The following is a 23,216-nucleotide window of genomic DNA, read 5'->3' as shown; positions in this document are numbered from 1 at the left end:
ATGAGATCGACAAACACATATTTGCTGAAAGTATTTCCAGGGATTAATTCTCAAATAATATTTAAGTTTCTCCACTCCAAACTATTCGTGATATTACTGCCAGGAAGCTTTCACTGTGCTTTCTGCATTACTCCTCATGTCTAAAATATAGTGGGTTCGGAGACCTCTCCTGTGTCTTAAAATATATATATATATAAATTAATATATATATTTATTCACAAGGTGATTTTAAACACATGTACGTGCGCACGAAGTCATGCACAGTTGTTATTAATATTACTGATTTAGCTTTGTATATTTAAGTTCGCTTTCAATGACCATGGTCCTTTCTGTGCGAAGAACGGAACACAGAAACGTTTGCCCCCCTCAAGTGCGTCGAAAAGTAGACGCGTCCCGCGTAGGACAGATGACACCGGCAGTTCATCGCGCTTAACACAGCGTTTTGTAATAAACTGCGCTGTTCCTTTATGTAGTGGGCCTCAAGCTTGTGAGAATATCGCGCCGTGATACTGCCAGCCACATGTCATCGCGCAATTACCATTTGGTGGACAAGTCACCTCCAGCGACAGGTTTACCTGAGTCTCAAAAATTCAAGATGTCGGCGAAGGTGCTGTTTTATCGGATAGGGCTCGTGTGTTCTGTCACAGCTTTTGTGCTGATGTTCGTCGCTTTCACATCGCCCTTCTGGTACAAATCATGGACGCGAGTCCATAGCTCGTTCGGTAATATCGGACTCTGGCATGTGTGTCTTTATGGCTTCATAATACCCACGGACCCAGCCATGAAGTCCTATGTTGGCTGTTGGTGGATCCACTCGGAAGAGTTCGTGCGAGTCGCCAGCGAAATTATGCCGCGTAAGAAATGTTCTGTTTTTAAATATACAAATGAGGTATCCATCTGTTTAATCACACTTCTTAATCATCCCCCTTTTTATATGAATATTACAGGTGTGTGCTTAAACAGAGACACTTGTTTGTTAACACTTCACTTCCGGTATTTTACTCTCAGTTTTGTTGCATCGAGGTTATGCTCGACAAACTCTTAACCGTTGTGTAGGATTTTAAAATTCGAAAGGTAAAGACAGATTGTGACCTTATTACGTCGCCGTAACGTAGTTGATAGTTTGACGGAATCATCAGACACGCACGTGCATCTTTGAGGAAGAAGAACAGGAACAGAAATAAAGGACCTCATAGTCCACAAAAACATCTAAGCTTCATTTCGATGATGATCGTTATCAGAAATGGAAATGTGGATACAGTGGTCCATCGTTTATCGCGGGAGATGCGTTCCAGAATCACCCGCGATAACCGAAAATTCGCATAATAGAAACGGCATATTTATTTATGTTTTTATACACCGTATTAAGGCTTTATAACCCCCCCCCCACACACACACACACACACACTTTTACGCTACATAAACCTTTCCCATTTCCTAATACCATTCCCACACTGTTGTTTACAATTGTGAGTAGGCAAGTAGCGTCTCAGGCAAGCGATGCTGGTTCTCGTTTCAGAGTAAATAAATACATGCACTACTTACTGTAATTCATATTAATTTTATTATTTATAATATTTCTTTATTGTTGTAATTAATATTAGTAATATATTTTATAAACTTTGGGCTTTTTTTCATCTAACAAAATAATAAAATATATATATTTTCCACTGATCGAATTTTGCAGAAAATAAGCTTAGATCCTCGAATCATTTTTCCCACTAATTTCTTATCAAAATCCGCAAAAATGTGAAGCCACGAAAGGTGAAGCGCAAAGTAGTGAGGGATTACTGTAACAGATTAGAGAACTAAAAAGGATTGAAACCTATATAAAGATTTTTAGGAGCAACTTGTGTCATCCTGCTATACAAAGAAAAACGTGGAGGTGGAGTGCGTCTCATCTGCTTAAGTTTGTTTTTCTTTTTAAGAAGGAATGTTATCAACTGAAGGCAGATTATAGAATATTAAGTTGATCAGATCCAGAAATTCTCAACAAAGCTTGGCTCACATGTTTCAACTTATGCTGTGTAGGTTGCAGAGATGCTACATAAAGTTTGCAAGGGCCTTTTCTCATTATTAGTGCTTATTAAAAACATGATGATGCCATTCAGTTACTCTTTATGTTCAGTATAATGACCATGGCACTTGACTGTGTGCAGCATGGTTCCGAATCATTCAGTTGTTGTGTGTGCTTACACTGCTTATGGACCTGGTCGTAATGATACTGCTCATCTTGTACCTTGTTGGTGAAACGCACAGGAAGATATATGAGAAAGACGTTGGCAGAATGTTCATCATCATTGCTATTTTGATGCTACTATCAGGTGAGTCAAATGTTGTTATATTGTGTGATGCTGCACAACTTCATTTTGAAAAAAAAATTGTCTGAGATTAACACAAAGACTTAAAGAGTATGTGGTGAATATTGTTATGAGGACTTGTAACCCAGTATAGTTCACAATCATGTAAACGATCTGTAAGCAGAAATGACCAGATATAAAAAAAGTGGTTGTATCATAGACAAACATGATTTCTAAGAGTTATTCGATATAAGATATATGCCAAAAAATAGTAGTACTGTTGTACGTCCTTTTCCAGGTTGTTTGCATGGGTTGTTTTTTTTTTTCTTTTGGTCATATTCTTGCTTGTTGACTGTCTCTTTTTGTTGTTTTGCAGTTTGTTGTTGATTTGTTCTGTTTCACGTGTGTTTGATATGTTCCACTTCACTAATGTTTATTTAGCCGTGTCGTATTTATTTACTGTCTCTATTTTTTTCTCCTCATCTGATCTGCACTAATAAGCGAAAGGGGAATTTTAAGACTTTGGTGTGTGTAGTTATATCAGATTCTATTGCCAGACCATAGTGTTTCACCATGGATGTGCATAGGTGGATTGCTGTCTGTCTGCCAGGACCAACGCTTAGCCTCTTGTAAAGTTATCCGTTGTTAGTCTCCGCGAGTCTAAACAAAAAATGTGACTAATCCCGGAAGCTTTGTACAATCTTGCTTCGTTTAAGTAGTGAACTGGAAAAAAATTGTCTGCCAGCAGTCCAGTAATACAAGTTTGTGGTTTCACAAAAGGAATAAGCTCAAATTTCCTTTGTCAAAACAAATGTATCGGTGATATATATTATTCCTAATCATGTCATACCACAGACATGTATAGGTGGACTGATGACTGCCGAGACCAGCGCTTAGCCTCTTGCAAAGTTCTTCACCTTTAGTCTGGGGAGCAATCGAGCATAAGAATTCCAGAAGATGTGGACCAGAATAGCAATTCGAGATGGAATTTAACAAGACTTTTGATGTTCACAGTATGATTACCATAAATGCATGCTTTGTTGCACTATTTACCAAACCCTTGCCTATTTAGAATACTAAATTATTTTCTTCATTAGTCTGAAATATTTTCTATGGGATAGTATGAAACACGCATAAATATGGAGATCTAAAATCCCTGAAGCATTCTAAATTGGATTGAAATCTTAGTCTGCACAGCCTATAGCATGAATGAGAGCCGCTTGCCACCTGCCCTTTCGATATACCTGCCACACGGAATCGGTAAAAAAGTTTAACTGAAACATTTGACACCTGCACAGTCGCATCCTACCACACAGCAGCATTGGCCAGCTCTTGATTGTTTATATATTGTTATTCTTGCAGACTCTGCTGCCATAGCCATTGCTAAACTGGAAGCTGTTTGCTACAGAACCTCATTCTAGTAGTTAATTGAAAAAGCAGTCAAATAATACTAGTTTGTAGTCATACTGTGACAGTATTAGCATTATAGTTATGCTACTGTGATCAATTTATATTGTAATATATCTGCGAAGAAACATGGAAGTAAAAGCCAAGATGCTGACAGATGGCATGCTGATAGCGTATGAAAGATCAAGAAAGTATTAATGGGAAACTTCCAAATGTACATTTTTTTTGAGAAATAGATTCTGAAGAACATTTTGTTAATTGAGCATTGCTGTATCTTTGATATTTATAGGTATAGGTAGTAGCAACACAGCACAATTTTGATTATCATAGATTTTTGTCATAAATAATTAAGGAAGGAAAGTTCACATTGTACTCCTTTTCAAGAAGGCAATGGTAAATGTAGTTAATAGCACAAGGTCATATGAGATGTATTTCACTAATTTTTTATGACTGCATAATGTCATGATTTTTTGGCTCTGTTTCAGCATTTTTGGTGTTCCTAATCGCTTTGATATTTGCGGAGATGAGTCATGACTCCAGCTGGATGCCTCGACCATGGATGAACTATTTGTCCTGGAGTTATGGTTGCTGTGTTCTCTCTGGCTTTTTTGGTGCATTTGGTGGCATGGTTATTTTTGTGCTTGGTCTCATATACAAGGTCAGGAATAGCAGAGCATATGATATTCTGTAAAGATAATGAAATAATGTACTAAAATTTAACAGTGCATTGCAGGCAGTGCTCCTGTCAATCCTTTTTATGCTCTTGTCATTGTCTATGATGCTGCAATTTACAGAGAAATATAACAATAGAAAGCTGGATATTTCAGTTGTATTTTAGTTTAAGAAGTTTGAGTATGTTCTGAAATTTTTATGCGGTTAGAAAGACAGTAAAGCAGTCGATGATAATATTCCTTAGATATTTGTTAAAAAACTGAATGATTGGTTATGGCTTTCATGTCTATTTTACATGTCGCTATTATTTTCCATTTTGTTTCTATTTCCTTCACAATAAATTAAGACTGAAACCCAGTATGATGTGCAGCCATTTCATCTCCATAAGTGTTGTGATTCAACATGACAGAAAATGGAACTCCCCTTTAACTCAAGTAATCACCTTTACCATTTTAAAAATTTAGGACAAATCTCATCGTGATGAAGATCAGTTGGACTCTGCAGCAGAAATGCGAAAACGGCAAGCCCAGTATGCTGCTGAAAAGGAAGAAGAAGCTATGAAGTCTCAGCCTCCACCTCAAGTAATTCCTACCACTCGATTCACACCACGGGAAATGACTGCTCCACAGCCCATGAAGAAGCCTGGAATTGAACCACGAGTGGGCGAGTCATTTGTGTAAAAAGGTATATATTTTCTTTTTAAAGGATTTTTTTTTTAAATGTTACATTTGAATTGTCTTTCACTACAATAACTAGGTTTTTGGATGGAAGGGGAAGTATAATAACTGAGACTTTGATGTAGATTAAGCTTTGCCATCTTTCAGTCTTGTTACAAATTTATTGGTCTTTCTGTTCTCACTTATAGGGAAGCTTAAACTGGTTTCAGTTTCAGAGGACTTTTAAAAAAAATTATTTATTTATATGAGTCAAGCATACAAAATATTAGATTTAATCAAATTATGTGTTACTTAGATGCTGAGACTATCACTTGGCTGTTATAATCAGAAATTGTTGTTTCTGCTAGAAGTTCTAGTACAGGGTCAGGTTGTTTTAGTTCTGTGGGAAGACAAAAAGTTATGCAACTTTAGGAGAATAGCAGTCTTTTTTTTTTTTGTCTCAGCCTTGAATCTACCTGTAGATCAGCGGTCAGCTTTGCAACAAATAGAACAAGCAGCTGTAAATTGATTTTATGCCATGTTTATGATTACAATGGTTCCTTGATGGTAGAGTGGGGTTGTTTTTTGTGTTAACATAATAAATATAAGCACAAGAACATAGAATATGTTTGCAAATGTGTTTATTTTGAAATATATTTTTCCTTGACATGGATTCTGCATAGTAACCTTTTAGTACCATTCATCTCAAATGAGTGTAAGAAATAAATACTGTACTTAAATTTCTTGATCAGTTCATGTCTACCACTTGGTAATTTTCTTCCGCTTTTCCCCCAGTTTTCAGAGCCAGCCATACTTCTTGTACATGGTATACTTCATCCACTCATCAACTGAACATCGTCTGTACAGTTTTTTTGGAACCACATTTTTTTTTACAATACATGTGCTGAAGGTTCCTTATATTTCTTTGATATAGTTAACAGTTGAATTTTTCAAAACTTTGTATATTATCTCTTTGTATATATCATCATCGATATATTCATCCATTTATACAAATCAAGGAGTGCAAAACTCTGTTGGTGCAAAATCTCACATGTGAGTGATCGTAATAGTAATAAAAAAAAATTACAAACATTCCATTACAAACATTAAATGAATGAAAGTATGCCATATTACAAAGTGCGTGTTGCTTTTGAGAAATCACAGGGGCTGTTTCTGTTCCAGGTTTGTGAAGTGCTTAAGAAGTTTTACAGTTACATGTTGATAAAGTTGGTGGGATGGGGGGGAGATAGGGTGCTGTGCATAAAGAGAAAGGTGGGTAGAGAGTGTTTGTGCAAGTGCAGGTGGTGCATACATTCCAAAAACCAAGATCAGTTTTAGCATGTCTTTATTATGATGTTTATTAAAACTGCAAGGATGTTTATCAGTCTTGTCCATGAAGATTAAATATATTCTAGCAGTTAAAAAAAAAAAAAAATTAAAAGCTATAGCCATTATAAAGTGATGGTACTGTGACAACTTTCAGTGCACAGATGAATGAGGGGAAACTAAGTGTGTTAAAGACATCAAGTTACTGTAAAATGCATGTTAATAGGATTCTGACTTTTTAAAATTGTTTACATAAGGGATGTACTTGTACATTTTTTGGACTTCTTTAAAATGTGAAAGCCTGCTTGGTCTATAAGACCTTGCATGCATGATAGCTTGGATACAGAATGTATAGAAAACTTCATATTTTGAATTTCACCAGTTACAGGGAAATGTCATATTTTAAAAAAATTGATTGTTTTGCAGTTTAACTGATCAATACATTAACTCATGCTATCCTGTTGATATAATCCACCACATTCGGCAACTATTACAGCATAAATATACAAGACAGGTAAATTAACAATTCATTTTACCATTTTTGATGAAAGAACATGAAAAAAATGGACAGACTGAAGAGAAAGAATGGACGCAGCATTTCAAAATTGCTGCAACATTTCAACAAGAGGAAAATGCATAATTTCCTGATCTTTTGGGCACCACGACCGTGACCAGGTTGGCGAAGGGAAAAATCAATGCGCAAATAACTAAACTGATTTAATTGGGTTGTCTGAGTAACCATTAGAGTGTATCTAGTATGCACTGCCAGTCAATATAATATTTTAAATATTGGCAGAGTAGCAATATTCCTTGTGCAAGCATGTCATAAAAGAAGGTATGTAAACAGGATAAAAGCAATGTGGCATAGGTGAATTTAATCTTTGGGCTGGATCTACAAAATGGACATTCTGATTTAAGAGGGTTCTTTTAAGCTGTAGTGGAAAATGAACTTCAGATTTTAATGTTTTACCCAAAATGCACATAAACCCGAAAGTACAATCGAAAAATTTAGTGCATTGAGAAACCCCTATATACACACACACCAAGAATGAAAGGACTTGAAATTAATATTTCTCACATTTAGACCAAAATTTTTTTTACTTCTTTTGTACAGTGCACATTTCTCTGTCTTTGAGTGGGGTGTTGAATGATCATATAACAGGTTTCACTCAGGTTTCTGATGCAGATGTGAACAAGATGAGAGCATGAAATAGTTCGTCAGCATTTGTAAACATTACTTCAGTAGTAATCTCATATTCAAGTTCTTAAGGCCATGGAAAAACACTGAGCATAGAAGAGATTAGGTTCTTATCCACTGCAAAAATGTTGGGAGTTGATTCCCAAAGTTCCAAATGTTTTATATTTCATGAAATATTCTATCCTCAAAATGTTTTGTACAAAAGAATTTACCCAATAAAGTGTATTTGAACTTGCTGCTTAGTGCTCTTTTGCAAAGATCTGGTTAATGTTTGGGTATGTGAATGGTGCTAAAGTTTCATAAATTATTCCCATCTTAACAGCTGTTAACAGATAGAAATGCAAGACAGTGATGTTAGCTTTTATTACTTATGAAAGGATTATGGGAAGTGGCACCAAAAACAAAGGCTGCAGAATGGGCATCTGTTGAGGGAGAATCCAAAATATGCAGCATGAGATGACATTTACAGTAGATAATGCCATAAATATGACTTGGTGTTGTAATCATTGGTCCCTTATGAAAATAGTTCAGAAAAATTGAAATTCTACAAAACAATATCTACTGCCTGGAAATGAGCCCACTGTTGTATTTTTTCATGTGTAAAATTGGCTTCGTTAATGGAAATTGGGACTGCATCATATGATCTCAGTGAATGTTGAGCAGCCATTAAGCCTGCCTTTACACAAAAATCGAGACCATATCCTTGAATAATGAAGTGAATCATCGTGCCGTTTAAGCTGCACAAAAGTAGAAAAGGCAATTAGGAAGATGTCCTCAAATACAATGCACCTACATGTGTCTACAAACAGACTTTAAAGGTGTGTTTAACTATAGACTTGCATACACATAAACACTTACCAGTCACCAGCTCCTGATTCACTAAGAACTTCTGTCAAACTGTCCGGAGGTGATGGTGGATACAGCTTCAGTGACTGGAAGCTTGCCTGCCCACAATACCAATGTACCTTTCATTTTGTAGGCTGTAACAAGCTGTACTTAAATACAAGCTAGTTGTCTGGTCCTGAAATTGGCGGTTTGAAGATTTCTCCCATTCCATGGCTTTACATGATATTTTATTATTCTCTGTACAAATTTTATTGCACCAACAACATGATCCTTCAGATCAACCCACATGTTCACACATTTTTAGAGGTGGACATTCTGATTGAACAGTGGTCCTACTTCTAGTTTCAATGTTAAAGTCAATGTATAGAGAAATACAAGCAGAAAAATTAAAAATATACCGACAAGCAAAGATCAATAGGAGACAAGTAGTGCGTGTAGAGGAGAAATGGCATCCAAGACTAAAGGTAAGCTGTTCAATACCCCTGTGGTGCAGCAAACTTGATCCAGCTGTTGAATGGGTGCCAGATTTCACAGAGGTTTGGAGAAAATAAGGCAAAAAGGGAGAGTAGATGGGAATACAATACCCTCACTAGAACTAGCCCAGAAATAAGTGTCGTCTCCAAAAGTTTCAATGACCCAGAAATCAAAGGACAGCAATGTGCAGATATGCCAAATAAAAGTGACCCAAATTGAAACATAAAAATGTATCAAGTTTTATTTAAATAAAGCCTGCAACTTACATGCCTTTCTGCAAGAAGCAAACCATATCTGCCAAGTGTTATTATGATGACAGGAATATGCTGAAGCAAATCCCGACAAAACTGTGCTGCTGTTTTCACTACAGCATCTTCAGAGAGGTCAGCCGGCAACTCTAGCAAAATAAAGTTGAGTTTGTGAGCAAAAGAAAAAAATTCTGTCTTGGACTTCCTCAGACAGACAATAAAGTTTGATTTGAATAAATTTCTGTGGGAAGATGAAAATTTTTTTTTTAATGGTAACTGGCTGAAGTTTTCATGAATGAAATTTACAAACCAAAAGTAATATGGACGTCTGAAAGGAGACCAAAAACCCAAATAAATAGGCTTGAACATATAATTTTGAACTCAGCTTTGATAATAACACTATCTTGATATGTACAAACTACCTTGCATTGCGTTCTTGGGAAAAAGAAATAAGTGAAAGTATTTCATGTTGAACAAACTGGAAGTGACTGACCTGGAGTTTTTCCTGTTAGTGCACTCCATATATGACATGCTTCACTGAAGTTTGGTGAAATGTATGTCAGTTTTTTCCATGCATGAGTCTGGAATAACTTTGTTGCCTTGTGAACATCAGTAGGATCAAACCACACTGAAAAAATTTACAATGAAATAAAAAATGTTTCAAATGTATGAAGTGATAGTTGAACATAATTTTATCATGTTCACATGCAGACAAAGCAAGAGAGAAAGAATGTGTGCATGCAAGCATTTCAGTTTTGGTTTATATCCATCAAGATAAACCATATGATGAGAAGCATATATGAGTTAAACACTCCTGCTATCAACATCAGAGGACAGATTATTTATGCACATTAGGTTTTAAACAATATGACCATGTTCATTATGTTTCAGCAGTAAAATCATACTCATAAAAACCAGATGCAGATCCTATTTTGCTTGCTTATCCTGTCATGTCATCTCTTCTATTTGAATCTAAATTTGATTCAATGATGAGAATATGAAGGTACAGAAAACCAACCTGGGGTGCCTTCATTTTCACAAAGCTGACAGACCTGCTCTATCAATGTGGCAGAGAAGTTTCCATCAAGACAAACCAGAGGTGCAGAAGCAATAGCATCTTGGAATTTTTTCAACTGAAAAGAAAGAAAAATCTAACTTAAAATGTCCAGATTTTGCCCACATTGAAAAATAATGAATTATTACTATTACTACTGAGTATGAAAATGATCAATGGTACAGTATTATTGCTATTTATTGTATTTGACCTGAAAAATCTGCGCCTTTGATTATAGCATTTCTGCAACAGTTCATTATTACTAACAATTTTAAACATAACTACCCAAAACTCTCATCTGTTTTTGAATTTTGTAAATCTCACTCTATGGAATCCATCTGGTAATATGTTATTAAATATTAAATATAAACATAGTCTGAATAAGCATAATTAAGGCAAGTTTGGTAAAGTGCACTCTTTCCAGTATCAGTAAAACACCATTAAACCATTCTTGAGATTAATGCCACAAAAAGTATCATTTTCTGTGATTCTTCGTGTGCAAGAGATTCTCGGTATCAGCCAGCCAAAAGTAGACAGGGCCTGCAAGTGACAGGTGTAGTTTGTCTCATGTTGTATTGAGTGTGTGAGTGAATCTCACATCCATGAGTATTTTTTGAGAAAATTACAAGATAAAATCCTGATGCTTAGCCACTGCACTTTTCATCTGCTTCTTTGTGGATTAAATATTCCTCAAAGTTATTAGTAGTAAAGTACCATTATTATTACACTTGAGGTCAATTAAATAAAACCCATAAAACCTGATATTTAGAAACATGGAACATGAATTTATTATATACATACACAAATACTATCATCATCATCATCATATGCTGATTAAAAATCCCAAACATAAATTGAGAAGAATTATATTAATAAACTAATAATAAAGAGATTGATCATGTAGAGTACACAAAGGCAGAAATACACCTATATAAACAAAAGGTACAAAAGAAACCAAGCACAAAAGATACAGAAAATCTGCTCAGGATAAAATGAGCAGAAAACATAAAAAGAACATACCCACAGAGCATTACTTTAAAAAAAATAACTTAATATGACCATAACAAAATGTATAGGCTGCTAATATCTAGCTTTATATACTGAAAACATAATGACATGAACTTACAGAATGTAGTTTACAATATATATTCACTGTGTGTGTATATATACATCTAAACATTGAAAAATTACTCAAAGTCAACAAAGTCAAATACAAATATGATGTTGCTGGAAAAATAAGGCAGACATACCATATCAGGAGTAAATTGTGAATGGATCTCCATGTCTCCTATGCCAAACAAAAGTTGACCACTTTGAGTAAGGACTGGGCAGTATGTTGGTGTGGAGTATCCTTTAAGCTGTATGACACCACTCATGTCCTAGAAAATACAGCAAAACATACAACCAAACCACTACTATAGAATCTGGTAAACCACAGCCTCACCAGGCACATACATATAGCATCACCAGCTGCAATGGTTCTAAGAAGGAAAACTAAATTAAGTATGCATTTTCTGTCAGTAAATTCTTTCTGCCCTTGTAGAAGACAGGACTTCCTACCTAGACTTGAATTCCCAGCAAGGTATGCAGACGCTGTGTCTTCTAGTGTTGCTGAATGGATTAGCAGACATTTTCGAGGTATTTTTTTATCAAAACCAAAAATAAAGCGTGAGTTGTAAGTGTTCAGCTTTTTCATGTTATTTTTATTTAAATTTGACTTGTAGTTACCCTTTAGCAGATGATCACACACCCACTCGCGCAGTGATATCAAACAAAAATAGTGCACTATCCACATCTCTTTGCAAGGTGTAATAATTTGAACCTACAAGTTTCATGTGTTTCTCAGCTGTTAAATTTAATTTTGTAGTATGCACAGACCATTGTTTCTTGCTGAGAGTTCGGTTCTGTCCTTACAACAAGATGCATACCTTGCTGGGAATTTGAGTCTAGGTAGGAAGTCCTGTCTTGTTACACCCTCAGAAAAATACAAGTTCTAAAGAAGACCTTTGAAGTTAAGGATATGTTTATTATGTTACCAATCAACTTTCTGCTTTAGGACCAAAATCAGACAAATTGAAAAGGTAAACATATAAGGGTCACACAGATGCATATGAGTATGAATGTGTGTGAATAAAGCCTCCTGTTTAGGTTCTTACCCTCTAAAACAATTAAGACTGAATGTGCTTTAAGCTGGAGCACATATATCTTCAAAACTTGTAACTGGATATGTTGCTTGCTTGTAAATATTAAATTTCATGGGGAGCATACACATGCAGAAACTGCTGAATATTTGGATTATTCCAAAGTGTGTGATGTGACCAGCATTTACCATATGAGTGCTGTAAGACAGCAACGAGGAGGCATGAATGTCGTTTCCAATGGCAGACACAAACAGTGGCTTGCTGCCCAGCCGGCTCATGCAGTTGGCAATGTTGTAGCCCACTCCTCCAAAACTCTGATACAACTTTCCTGGGTAAGTAGCTCCAGACATCTGCTGGGACAGAGGCACAGGCTACACAAGAAACTGTAAACAAGTCTCTAACCAAACAAAAGAGTCTGCAAACAAAGGTCACAAACAGTATAGGAACATTGTAGAAACATGAAACATTGAAAAGCCAAGTCTGCACCATGAAAGATATGAGATATACCTTGGTTAGCTGGGTAAGCTGGAAGAAGGCATTGAAGGCGGTCAAGAACTAATGTCACAAAAGAAAACTTATTTGGTTCACAACATGCACTGACTGAACCTACCTTGATTTCATTCTCTTCAACTTTAGCACAAAAATCAAGAACAGCTCCTCCTACAACCACCTTGTGAACAAACACAAAAGAAAGAGAAGATTAATCCAGTACTGACATCCACCCACATCCCTCTACCCAACCTTACCCCCATGCACCCAACCACCCATCTCTTACCCAGCCCACTATACTCTTACTTTCTGCAAAAACAAGCACAGCTTCACGCACAACTGCACGCAAGTTTACAATAGACATCAATGCAATAGCTGAAGTATCCAATGTAATACTATGAAGAACAGAACACTATTATACAGATATTTCCAAAAATAGAAACACTCTGTTCAAAGCTAAATGCTCACAACTTTCCAAGAAATTCCAAAAAGAAACAAACAACAAAAACAGAACAAAACAAGAGAACAACTCCCCTACCACTTCCCCCAAAATTAAACAAGTTGAAAATTAAGTACAGTGCAGTCCACTTATCATCACATCATTTACTAGCAAGCTACACATCTGTTGAGCTCAGTTTGATACATCTATACCAAACTTCAGATAGCTCGTCTGTCTCTAAGCTCTTAAATCTGAATCGATAGACTACAATTATGTAGACTTCACTGTAAATGTCATTTATCGACAGCAGGCCAACCAGATGTTTTGATTATGTACATTCACTTTTACTACAGATCAAATATAAAAAATACAGCACTTCACAGCTCACAGAATCGTATGATGGAACATTTTATCTGGATGAAGATGATATCTCTTCATAATATGCCACATGTTACAAAACTTTTCAACACCTCATTTTTGCACAAAGATCTCCCCACCAAAAAACAATATACTCATCAGATTTTTTTTCCATAGCTATACACTTCTGATTCAGTTGTTATTTCTTGACACTTTATGCAGTACCTCAAAGCATAAAAATGTCTTCTACAAATAAAATTTTAACAGCTGAAATACCATTTCAAAGAATAAAATGAACCAGAAACATAATTAAAAAACAACAAAGAAATAAGAGAAGCGCTTTACTTATCAAAGGCACTGCAAGAACTATCGTCATCAATCATACCAGACAAATTTTACCAGCAGTTTTTCAGTTAAAATAATTTAAAAAGCTCTCTACACATGCCACCACAACTGCAAAATGACTCTTGCAAACTACCGTTTCAGTGAAATTAATGGACTGCTGAATGGTGTTCGTAAACTACAAAATAAAAAGGAAGAGAAGGATAAGGAGAGAGTGAGCCATGTATTGAGAGAGAAAAAGGAGACAATTAAAATGTCATTTTAAAGGAAGACAAAGAATCTGATAATAAATGTCTTATTTTCCTTTAAAGAAAAAAATAAAGATATAAAAACACAGCTGTCTCATACCCTCTGTACACTACAGCAAAAAAAGTGTTTAGTAACCGTGCTACCAATGTAAAAATCACACCCATCATAGTTAGTAAGGGTATTAAAAATATGGATGCTCTGATATACATTTCTTTCTCTTACCTCTGTCTTCCATCCTTGATTGCTTGATGATGGAAAAAGACACATCTTAAGGAATGAGCACATTTTTATGTGTAAATTTCATTACAGTTAAATCATCAGTCCTAGTGAGTAATACTAATGCATTAGCAATTACTACTGGATGTTACAGCAACAGTTTTAATCATGCCATGAGAAACAGCATAAAAATACATCATATAAATTTATGTTTGATGTATGTACTGTCAACACAGTTATACCTAATGTTGTCAGTGGGGTCACAATGGATGATAAAACTTTGTCATACTGCAGTTATAAAACACACCCACAGCACAGAGCTTTAAAGCATGATTAACCCACATGCTGTCACTGGTTGCTCTGCAACCAGATGTCTGCAAAAGCATGCTGTCATCATTGCTTTAGTTTGATGCTATGCCAGAGAATTTACCTAATGTGCTCAATATCTCTAAGAACATTGGCTAGATAACTGCCATGTGACATAAGACTAACAGCCACAGCGATGCGACTCGATGATTAGCCCCAACCAAAGCCCCAAGTTTGACCTTCAGCATGGTAGGTGATTTAATTGGCATGATACAAGATTGGAAAATCAAAAGAAATCAGGAATCCCCAAGGTGAATATGTTTTACATTGACAGAGATGTATGCATGCCCCATGCTGAAATCTGAACTAATTCTGACTGGTGTGGAGATAAGTGCTTTAATTGCCACCAAACTTCTGGACCATCCTACCGTGGTGGAAACAAGTGAAGGAGAGATGACTGACAGGAATGACAAAACACTTGCCAAATGACAAAGAATTTTTTTTTTTTTTTACATAGCATTCATATATAAAATTTTCCATATTCAAAAATATGTATCAGATTAACAAGACCATCAATTTATTGAATTTTCTGTTATATTGACCATACTTGTTTCAAAGAAGTTTAATGAACGATGATAATCATCTTGCATGACCCATAGCTGATCTAAAATGATCTATGTGTAAATTGTTAAAAGACTTACAGGTTTAGCAGCTCCTGGTGATAATGATACTGCATCTTTGGTAACCACTTTATGAGTATTGGTAGATTTATGTGGTAAAGGTGGAATGGAGCAATTCAAAGCTGTCTCCCTTTTGCAAGCCAAGGCAACAGCTATTTCACTGGCAACTTTAGCATTGTTCTTCACTAATTCAATATCTATGCAAGCGTCAAGGGATGCAATTTACAGAGCACACAGGATTAGTAAAGAATGGGAGCCACAGATAGTAAATGAGAAGCATCATAAAAACTGTCAAGACAATTGCATTTAAACATGAAAAACAACTTGTTGCTTGTCTTTGAACACACACACACAAAGGATATTGGCTAACAGTGAAGCTCCTTGTGTCAACTGATTCACTTGTTGCAGGATGAAAGGTGTGACATTGTTTCCTGAGATGCCAGCTTCTCTGACGAGATAAATATTTTTTAAAATGTGAATAATTATTTTTCGAATAGCTCTGATAATTTCTTACCCTCACTCTTCCTAAATTCAACTTGCTTTCATAAAAATGTTTGAAACCAGTTTCTTAATGTTCATACCAATGAGTTCAAAGAATTACCATGACTAACTAAATTAGTAAATAAATTGCATTTAGATTTCCATGAACCAGAGATTAAGACCTAGTTATTTTTCTTCAAGTGACACTTGAAAGCAAGTAGAAAATGCAAATGGAAAGAAACAGAGGGGGAGGGAGGGATATGATGGAAGAAGGGTGAGAGAGAGACCATAACTTATTGTGGAATCTAGCTTTCCCTCATCAAGGTCAAAGTTTTTTTATAGGAGTAGAGATGACTATGATCATGCTACACTGGTGGTCCTCATTATGACATGAAAAGGAGGACTTTGTGCTCGCACAATTGAATTGTCATTTTCTAATTTACAATCAGAGGAGGTCAAGATTATGTGCAAGATTGGCATGCCTGCAGTTTCTGTAGCATTTTAGTTTTTTACAGGGTGGAGTTGCTAGCCCCACACCCAACTCTCCTCCTTCATCCGGGCTTGGGACCGGCAGGTTACCCGAGTGGTTTCCAGGTGGAGTTTGCAAGATTGCCATATATCCATCAAATTGCCATTATATATAGATATATTCCTCTATTACATCAGTCATTGACTCACTTTGCTTTTTTTACTGCATCCCGGATGGCTGTCTCTATGGCCTCCCCAGACACTGCAAACTTCTCTGGGAGGGGAACAGCAATCAGCATCCCACTGGCCAGCTTCATAAGCTGAATAGCAGCTGAAGAGAAACATTAATTAAACACATTTAAAAAACGAACACTTAACATTTTTCTAAACAACTATAATATTATAATATAATACAAATAATCTCAGTAGTTTTCTTCCTAACAAACAAAACTTGAATTACTATTGTTATTATGAGTGTTCCATTATATATGTAACACTAACAAATTATAATGTTCTGTTGAGCCTCTATCATGTAGTATACATCAAAATGGCATCCACAAAGTCAGCAATATTAATGACAAAGAATTTTCAATGACTTTTCCAAATCCTTTCAAAAGAAAGTGCAAGTCATTGTTATCATTTTACTTCACCTCATGAAAAATAGGAACTAAGAAAATAAAGTGATTTTTCTGCTTTTGTTTTATAAGTGTGTATGTGTTACCAATCATGTTAGCAGCATCTTCTGGTTGGTTTATATTGTATGGAGCCTGACAACCACTCTTGGGTGAAAAGAATGCTGGAAAGTCACGTGACTGTCCATAAGTCACAACACAAACCCCTTCAGTTTCCTTCACAAAATACATGAGTTAAATATTAACTTGCTGAACAACATAAGACAAAGAACTTAAACCCAAAACACTGTCCTTACACACTATGATAAAACGCATGCGCATGTCTGCATATGCATGTGTGTGCACACATGTACATAAAATATTATGGTACAAAGGAAAAGAAATTCATACAAACAACTGCATAGCAGTCAAATTAAATCAGAAGGAAAAAAAGGCTGTGCACATTACAACCTTCCCCAACACTCTCTTCCTCTCACACCCACTCAAAGATACGAAATTAAGCCCCTTGTGTCCGTTGGTTTACTTGTTGCAGGATGAAAGGTGTAACACTCCCCCATCTTCACCCACACACACACAAAATTGCCTGAAGAATATCAAATAATGTTTGGTTAATGATCTCAATCTCTGGATGATAAATGATAACTTACCAGGAACTCCAGCGTTCGACTTATATCAAGTATAGATTTCACCCCAGCAGCAACTACTGCCACAGGTGTGCGCCCTAATTCCCTTAAATCTGCACTGATATCCATGGCTAAAACAGAAACATAGTTTTCCTCCCAGTGCCAGTACTTCAAAGACAAAAAGAAAGTTTCCAAAATACCTATTCAATAGACATTTCTTTATCAATATCATCCTCAGGAATGTTTGAGTTAGACAAGTTATATATGTGTGACAGGGTGAAAGAATAACAACAACTACTGCACAACATGCTTTTCAAGAATTTACTACAATACATATCAAATAAATGCAACTCTTGGAGCTATGGTTAATCATTGGACTTCAATAGCATGTTAGTACATATGTTTTTTAAAATGTTTAGATTTCAAAAGTAATAAAAATAATACTTCTGTGACATGAGTTAGAATCAAATACATCTACTAAGAATAACACAATTGTAACTCACTTTCTTCTACACCTCTGTGAACACCTCCTATCCCACCGGTGGCAAAAATAGGTATGCCAGCCATATAGGCAGCTATCATAGTGCCTGAGACTGTTGTTCCACCACTGAGACCCTACAGCATGCATAATATCTTTATCAATAATGGCAGGGTGTACAGCTAGCACAGTTACAATTTTGTTTTTGAGAATCTGGATTTCCATGATTTTAATTTAGGCAAAGCAAATTACAAAGTTTTACTGTTTTTGAAAAAGGTTTCTTATGTTCTCTTCCTATGATCAAGTCTTCTCATTACAAGGGCACATTTTTAGCAACAAAAAGCTAGAACTATTAAATGTCCCATTAAAAATATCTACTTGCCTGACTCAAAACCCATGGAAAATCTCTTCTTGAGATTTTCACAGAATTAGCTGTGCTGCTGGCTAGTTGTTCAATTTGACCCTCTGACAAACCTATAAAAAATAATTCAAGTAATTATACCTTCAAGACAGGTACAACAACAGTACTAAGTCTTCACACAAAATAAATATTCTTAAGATACAGTATTTACAAGAATGTACAGCATGACTCAATAAGAATAAATTAATCCACACTAATTAATTAAAAATTTTATGAATTTATTTTAAAATTATTTTCCCCTTCTTTCAAGAAGTTGAGCCTTGGGATCATACTGTACAATACTGAGTGCTATATTGTCACGGTCAGAAATGAACTTTAGTCATCAGCCAGAACAACTGTGTTAATTGCTACATCTAACAGCTCACCTATATTGATATGTCCAGCTAAAACTGCAATTGTAGCTGGGGTGGCACCATTTTCTCTCACTGTATTTTCCACAGCAATTGCTGTTCTGAAAATAAAAAAGCCAGATATTTGTCAAATATGTTATATTTTTGAATACTTCTGACCAAAGGACTTATCAGTGGCATTTAGAATCAGTGCTTTAGTGGTTTTATCCAGCACTTTTATAACCAATGATGTTATAGTTGTTAGGATGCTGAGCTGAAACTTTCTTTAGAACTGGTACATCAGTAGTTTATTTACAAAAGGAAATGATTGCGAATCAAAACTGCACTGAAACGAGTATTATCACCTTATCAATTTTCTAAAAGAACATGTTCAAATGTGTGCTTATGTATATATTTAGGCATATCTTGTTTATGTCCGTGGAAGGGAATAAAGTTTTAATTAATGATGCCTAACTGCTTTGCTCACTTTCCATAATATCATGATGCTCAGGATTACACCAAAAGGAATCATAAGGATGGTTGCACACATGCATATACTTTTAACAGCATTGTAACAGCTAAATACAAATACATTATTTTGCTTGAGTGTGAGATACTTACTGAGCATTATCTGGATATGGCATGCCATGAGTAATGATTGTACTTTCTAGTGCTACTACTGGCTTCCCTAAAGTCAATGCTTCTTTCACTTCTTCTGTAAAACACAGTTTTTCTGTAAACAAAAATATGCAATGGGTCACTTAATCACCTAGTAAACTTTCCACATTTAAGTATCTTTTGATATTGATATTTATTAATGTTTCATCTAAAATATTTGACTGCAAGTCTTACAAATGTGTATGATCACCAGCTTCTTTAAATATTGAATAAGGAGCCATATTCATGTAACATCAAGGATTCTAAACTTGTAAAATTATTAAAAGGACCTGACTGTCTTCTAATAAGATGGCTGCTTTTAAATTTTGATTCAATATGTTAGTACAAGAAGAAGTCTATTGTCCTGCACTTTTCCTTTGGTATCTTTTTCATCCAATTCTCTTTAAAACCAGGTCTCTTTTTTTTCCTTATCTCTTTCAGTTTGTAAATGGTTAGTAAGTAAACACACAGATAAAACCTTCATATCATTGTCATCCTAACATACTTCTTTGTTTCTGACCATTTATAGTGACCATAACAATAAAAATATTATTAGACTTCTAGGCTTGGATCATGTGAAATATTACAGACGATACCTTAATTAAATGTCAATTATGCTTTTAACTCATCTTTTGTGTTTGCACTTGTACAAGCATTTACCTGTTTAAAGCAGGATTAAGTAACAATCTTTCAAATAATTAAAATTATTGTTTAATATAAAATTATTCTTCTTCATATTTAACATAAAGGTCAAAGCACCTAGCAATCATTTATTCATCATCACCACACCATAAATAAAGTTATTCAACCATGAACTAAAATCAGCTCTATATTCTCTAACCTGCTGGTATGGATCGTGCTGGCATATGTGGCCTTCCAAAATGTGAATAATTTGTTGAGATTGTTGATCCAATCCATCTGTTGCATGCTCCAAACTGTGCACCTTTGTTGTTCCAAATGCAGAAACTACTACTAGTTCTATGCACTGATTTCCATAAATAGTTCTTTAATGGAAATGTCACAGAAGAGAGAAAAACACATCTAACATTCATATTCAACAAAAAGATAACCTGCCTGTTGTGATCTTGCTTTTTTTTCTTCTCAAATTAAAAGGAGAATATTTTACATCTGACCCCCTACATGTACACGATCATGCAAAAGCACACTTTCAATTGTCCACATTGTCAATTCGGCCTTGTGCATAACTGACAACTGCATGAAGTGTCTGCAAAAGAAAACAATTGCCAGGATATTTCCTGCAGAAAGTGATGACCTTTTATGAACATGCCAAGGACCAAGACACTAACACAATCTGTACAGTCAGTACAAAATTTCTGGAAAGATTACCTAAAGGAGCAAAATATTTTTTGCAGTGTTTTGTGTATGTTAATTTTTGTGTTTTCTATGGCCAGTAATAAGAGATCCAGAAAAGATCGATGACCACAAAATTAGGAAAAAAAAGTATAGTGCCCTAGATTTGTCTCCCACTGTGAAGAAAAGATTTCTCTCCCTTTAAATGTCTGCTCCCGACGTTCTCTTTTACTTTTCTTCAAGAGGGATTTTTTGAATGTCGCGCATATTCTTAATTTTGATGTTGTAAAGACTGCAACCATCTCCTTCATCTTTTATATCCTAAAAATGTTTATGCAAATCTCTATTCCCTGCTCAAATGTACACGCGTCTTTCTGCAGAGCTAAGGTGACCAGACGTCCCGCTTTAGACCTCGTGTCCCGCTTTCTGGCTTTCTCGCAAGTCCATCAAATGTCCTGGTTGTCTTTAAAAATCACTTTTTTTCGGCGTTCTTTGACGGTGACGACACCATCATCGGCACGTGTCCCGCTTTCGCCCCCGAAACGTCTGGTCACCTTATGCAGAGCATCATAAGACTTGCGAGATCATAGATGTCTGTGATCATAACGAACTTTTGCACCTTTTATTCAAGACAAGAACAATCGTTCGTCTGCTTTACCGCTCCGTTTGTAAATACACGCTATATGCATAAAGTGACACACTGACAGATCAATGCACTTTGTCTACATTCATGTCAAAACGAAATGGTAGTGCGAATAATAATAGTGCTGACAAACAAATGCTCTCGTGTTGACGGAGGTGGAGAAGCTTATTATGACGGTCTGCACGAGATTTTTTTAATTATCATGCTTATTTTCATATATGTACATTTTTCATATTAAATTCATGTAGTATTATATATTGTAGAATCTATCTGGAACAAGGTAGGGTTTACTTTCCAGTTAGTAAATAAAACTGCACTACCGTCTCCTCGCGCCTTCGAGCCAAGGGACATGACTGCAAATAGCACGTTACGTTGTATCGTGTCCCCGTTAGTGTCCCATTTCTTTCACGAAGTTAAATTTCAAATGCAATATTTCTCACGCACATCTGTGTTCTTTCTTCTTATTATTGTTATTTTATTTTTTTTTGCCGTGTCTGTATCAATCCTCAAACTGTTTACACTGTCCTATCTCCATCCATTTGAAAACAACATGGGCAATAATTTTAGAAACCGATGAAGATTAAGAATTTTTTGCGAGGAACTTGGAGGAAACAGCTATGAATGAGGTCAGCACTTAGTACTCCAATCTCCAAACACAACCATAAAACAGTACATAATCAGTACATAAATGTGCTAAATCTATTAAAGATGTACCTGAAAGATTAATTCGGAATACAGTATATGGTGGTCTCAAGGACTGAATCTGTTAACACAAAAACGTGCGCTGTTCCAGTTGGACATCGGCCTCAAATCATATCGAGGTCTCTGGGGTCTCTGGTCCCACGAAGTCACACCGGGATGTTGTTATCTCCGAGTCTCCTGCTATCAGGTCATGCCTTGTTGTGACGGTAATGATGGGGTCTGTTTGTCAAATCAGGACAAAGCGTTCGTGTCGGTAACAGTAAACTATAAGCACACTGTTGCCTTCGCACATACATAGGATCGTCTGAGCGAATTTATGTTCACTACCTGTACCTCAGACATGTCTCGACATTCATTAATCAATCAGCTACACTAAATTACCCATAGTAAATTATTAAGAAGCTAAACTTCAATCTTTTAAAATTCTCGACGTATAATGCAAACTTCTGTAGCTAATTCCGTTTTTATTGTTGCGACAGCAAAGTATAATGTGATAATGTGGATGACGATTTCGATGATGATGACTATGACGATATATAGATGATATATATGGAGACAAACTGCAAGATAAAAGTCACATTTTTTGCCCGACGAACTATAAGCAGACTTTGCAGGAATTCACAATGAATTAGTCTTGTGAACTATATATAGCCAGTGCGGAGAAGCAATTAAGAAATATATATTAGCTGCCACGTACCTAATTGCGAGAAGATAATTGTTTCTCTTATGATCTTATCTGACCTGCACATGTAACGAATAACAGAATGGAGCGGTTTATGCCTGAATGAAGTTGTTTTTTGTTTTGTTTTGGTCCTGCGGGCATCATCAGGGATATGTCTTACAGAAAAATAGATATTTTTTTATTTTGTACTTTTCTGTTCATTTTTGCGCTATATTTCCTCTGCGCATTTTACATGTCAAAATATATTTAATTGTTGTTTCGCATTATTGTTCTATTCAGTTCTTCTATTTTGCTTTCGTAAAATTATCTGTCAGATATAGCAGATTAATTTTAGAAGGTATCATTAAAAATTATGTAAGCAAAAAAAAAAACCTCTCTAACGTTTTATAT

General features: G+C 35.6%; 2 protein-coding genes across 5 annotated transcripts; one reads left to right on the top strand and one right to left on the bottom strand.

Annotated features, from left to right (window-relative positions):
- The first annotated feature begins 560 nt into the window (after positions 1 to 560).
- On the top strand, positions 561 to 7,793 carry LOC112561846. Its single transcript, XM_025234633.1, has 5 exons — positions 561 to 854; positions 2,160 to 2,324; positions 4,193 to 4,365; positions 4,844 to 5,063; positions 5,831 to 7,793. Exons 1-4 carry the CDS (start codon positions 596 to 598, stop codon positions 5,057 to 5,059), a joined length of 813 nt encoding a protein of 270 aa, XP_025090418.1. The 5' UTR covers positions 561 to 595; the 3' UTR covers positions 5,060 to 5,063; positions 5,831 to 7,793.
- A 141-nt stretch (positions 7,794 to 7,934) lies between these two features.
- Positions 7,935 to 22,299, bottom strand: LOC112561845 (pseudouridine-metabolizing bifunctional protein C1861.05-like). Of its 4 annotated transcripts, none has more exons than XM_025234630.1 (19): positions 22,157 to 22,299; positions 20,330 to 20,713; positions 19,453 to 19,564; positions 18,868 to 18,953; positions 18,464 to 18,555; positions 18,107 to 18,218; positions 17,628 to 17,734; positions 17,070 to 17,196; positions 16,559 to 16,679; positions 15,763 to 15,848; positions 15,422 to 15,597; positions 12,933 to 12,992; positions 12,511 to 12,672; positions 11,432 to 11,560; positions 10,146 to 10,260; positions 9,621 to 9,755; positions 9,146 to 9,276; positions 8,418 to 8,503; positions 7,935 to 8,296 (listed from the first exon to the last, which is right to left on the bottom strand). In XM_025234630.1, the coding sequence occupies exons 2-19, from the start codon at positions 20,538 to 20,540 to the stop codon at positions 8,104 to 8,106; spliced, it is 2,241 nt and encodes a 746-aa protein (XP_025090415.1). In that variant the 5' UTR covers positions 20,541 to 20,713; positions 22,157 to 22,299; the 3' UTR covers positions 7,935 to 8,103. The 4 variants fall into 4 exon arrangements, with proteins under 4 accessions (XP_025090415.1, XP_025090416.1, XP_025090414.1 ...); XM_025234631.1 differs by lacking the exon at positions 22,157 to 22,299 and adding an exon at positions 21,419 to 21,561; XM_025234629.1 differs by lacking the exon at positions 22,157 to 22,299 and having other exon boundaries at positions 20,330 to 21,307.
- Between the last annotated feature and the right edge of the window lie 917 nt (positions 22,300 to 23,216).

This window comes from Pomacea canaliculata, linkage group LG4 (assembly GCF_003073045.1).
Source record: "Pomacea canaliculata isolate SZHN2017 linkage group LG4, ASM307304v1, whole genome shotgun sequence".
In the NCBI taxonomy this organism is placed as follows: Eukaryota; Metazoa; Mollusca; class Gastropoda; order Architaenioglossa; family Ampullariidae; genus Pomacea; species Pomacea canaliculata.
Note: the sequence above shows the minus strand (reverse complement) of the source record. Positions and strands in the feature narration are given on the sequence as shown.

Bases quoted from the DNA above. Each gene is read 5' to 3' on its own strand.
- LOC112561846 (XM_025234633.1), top strand. From the start codon at position 596: ATGTCGGCGAAGGTGCTGTTTTATCGGATAGGGCTCGTGTGTTCTGTC. The intron at 2,325-4,192 runs GTGAGTCAAATG...GCTCTGTTTCAG, and splicing joins TATTTTGATGCTACTATCAG to CATTTTTGGTGTTCCTAATC. The intron at 4,366-4,843 runs GTCAGGAATAGC...TTAAAAATTTAG, and splicing joins TGCTTGGTCTCATATACAAG to GACAAATCTCATCGTGATGA.
- LOC112561845 (XM_025234630.1), bottom strand. From the start codon at position 20,540: ATGAATGTTAGATGTGTTTTTCTCTCTTCTGTGACATTTCCATTAAAG. The intron at 15,849-16,558 runs GTGAGTCAATGA...TTATCTCGTCAG, and splicing joins GATGCAGTAAAAAAAGCAAA to AGAAGCTGGCATCTCAGGAA. The intron at 12,673-12,932 runs GTAGGTTCAGTC...CTGTCCCAGCAG, and splicing joins TTGAAGAGAATGAAATCAAG to ATGTCTGGAGCTACTTACCC.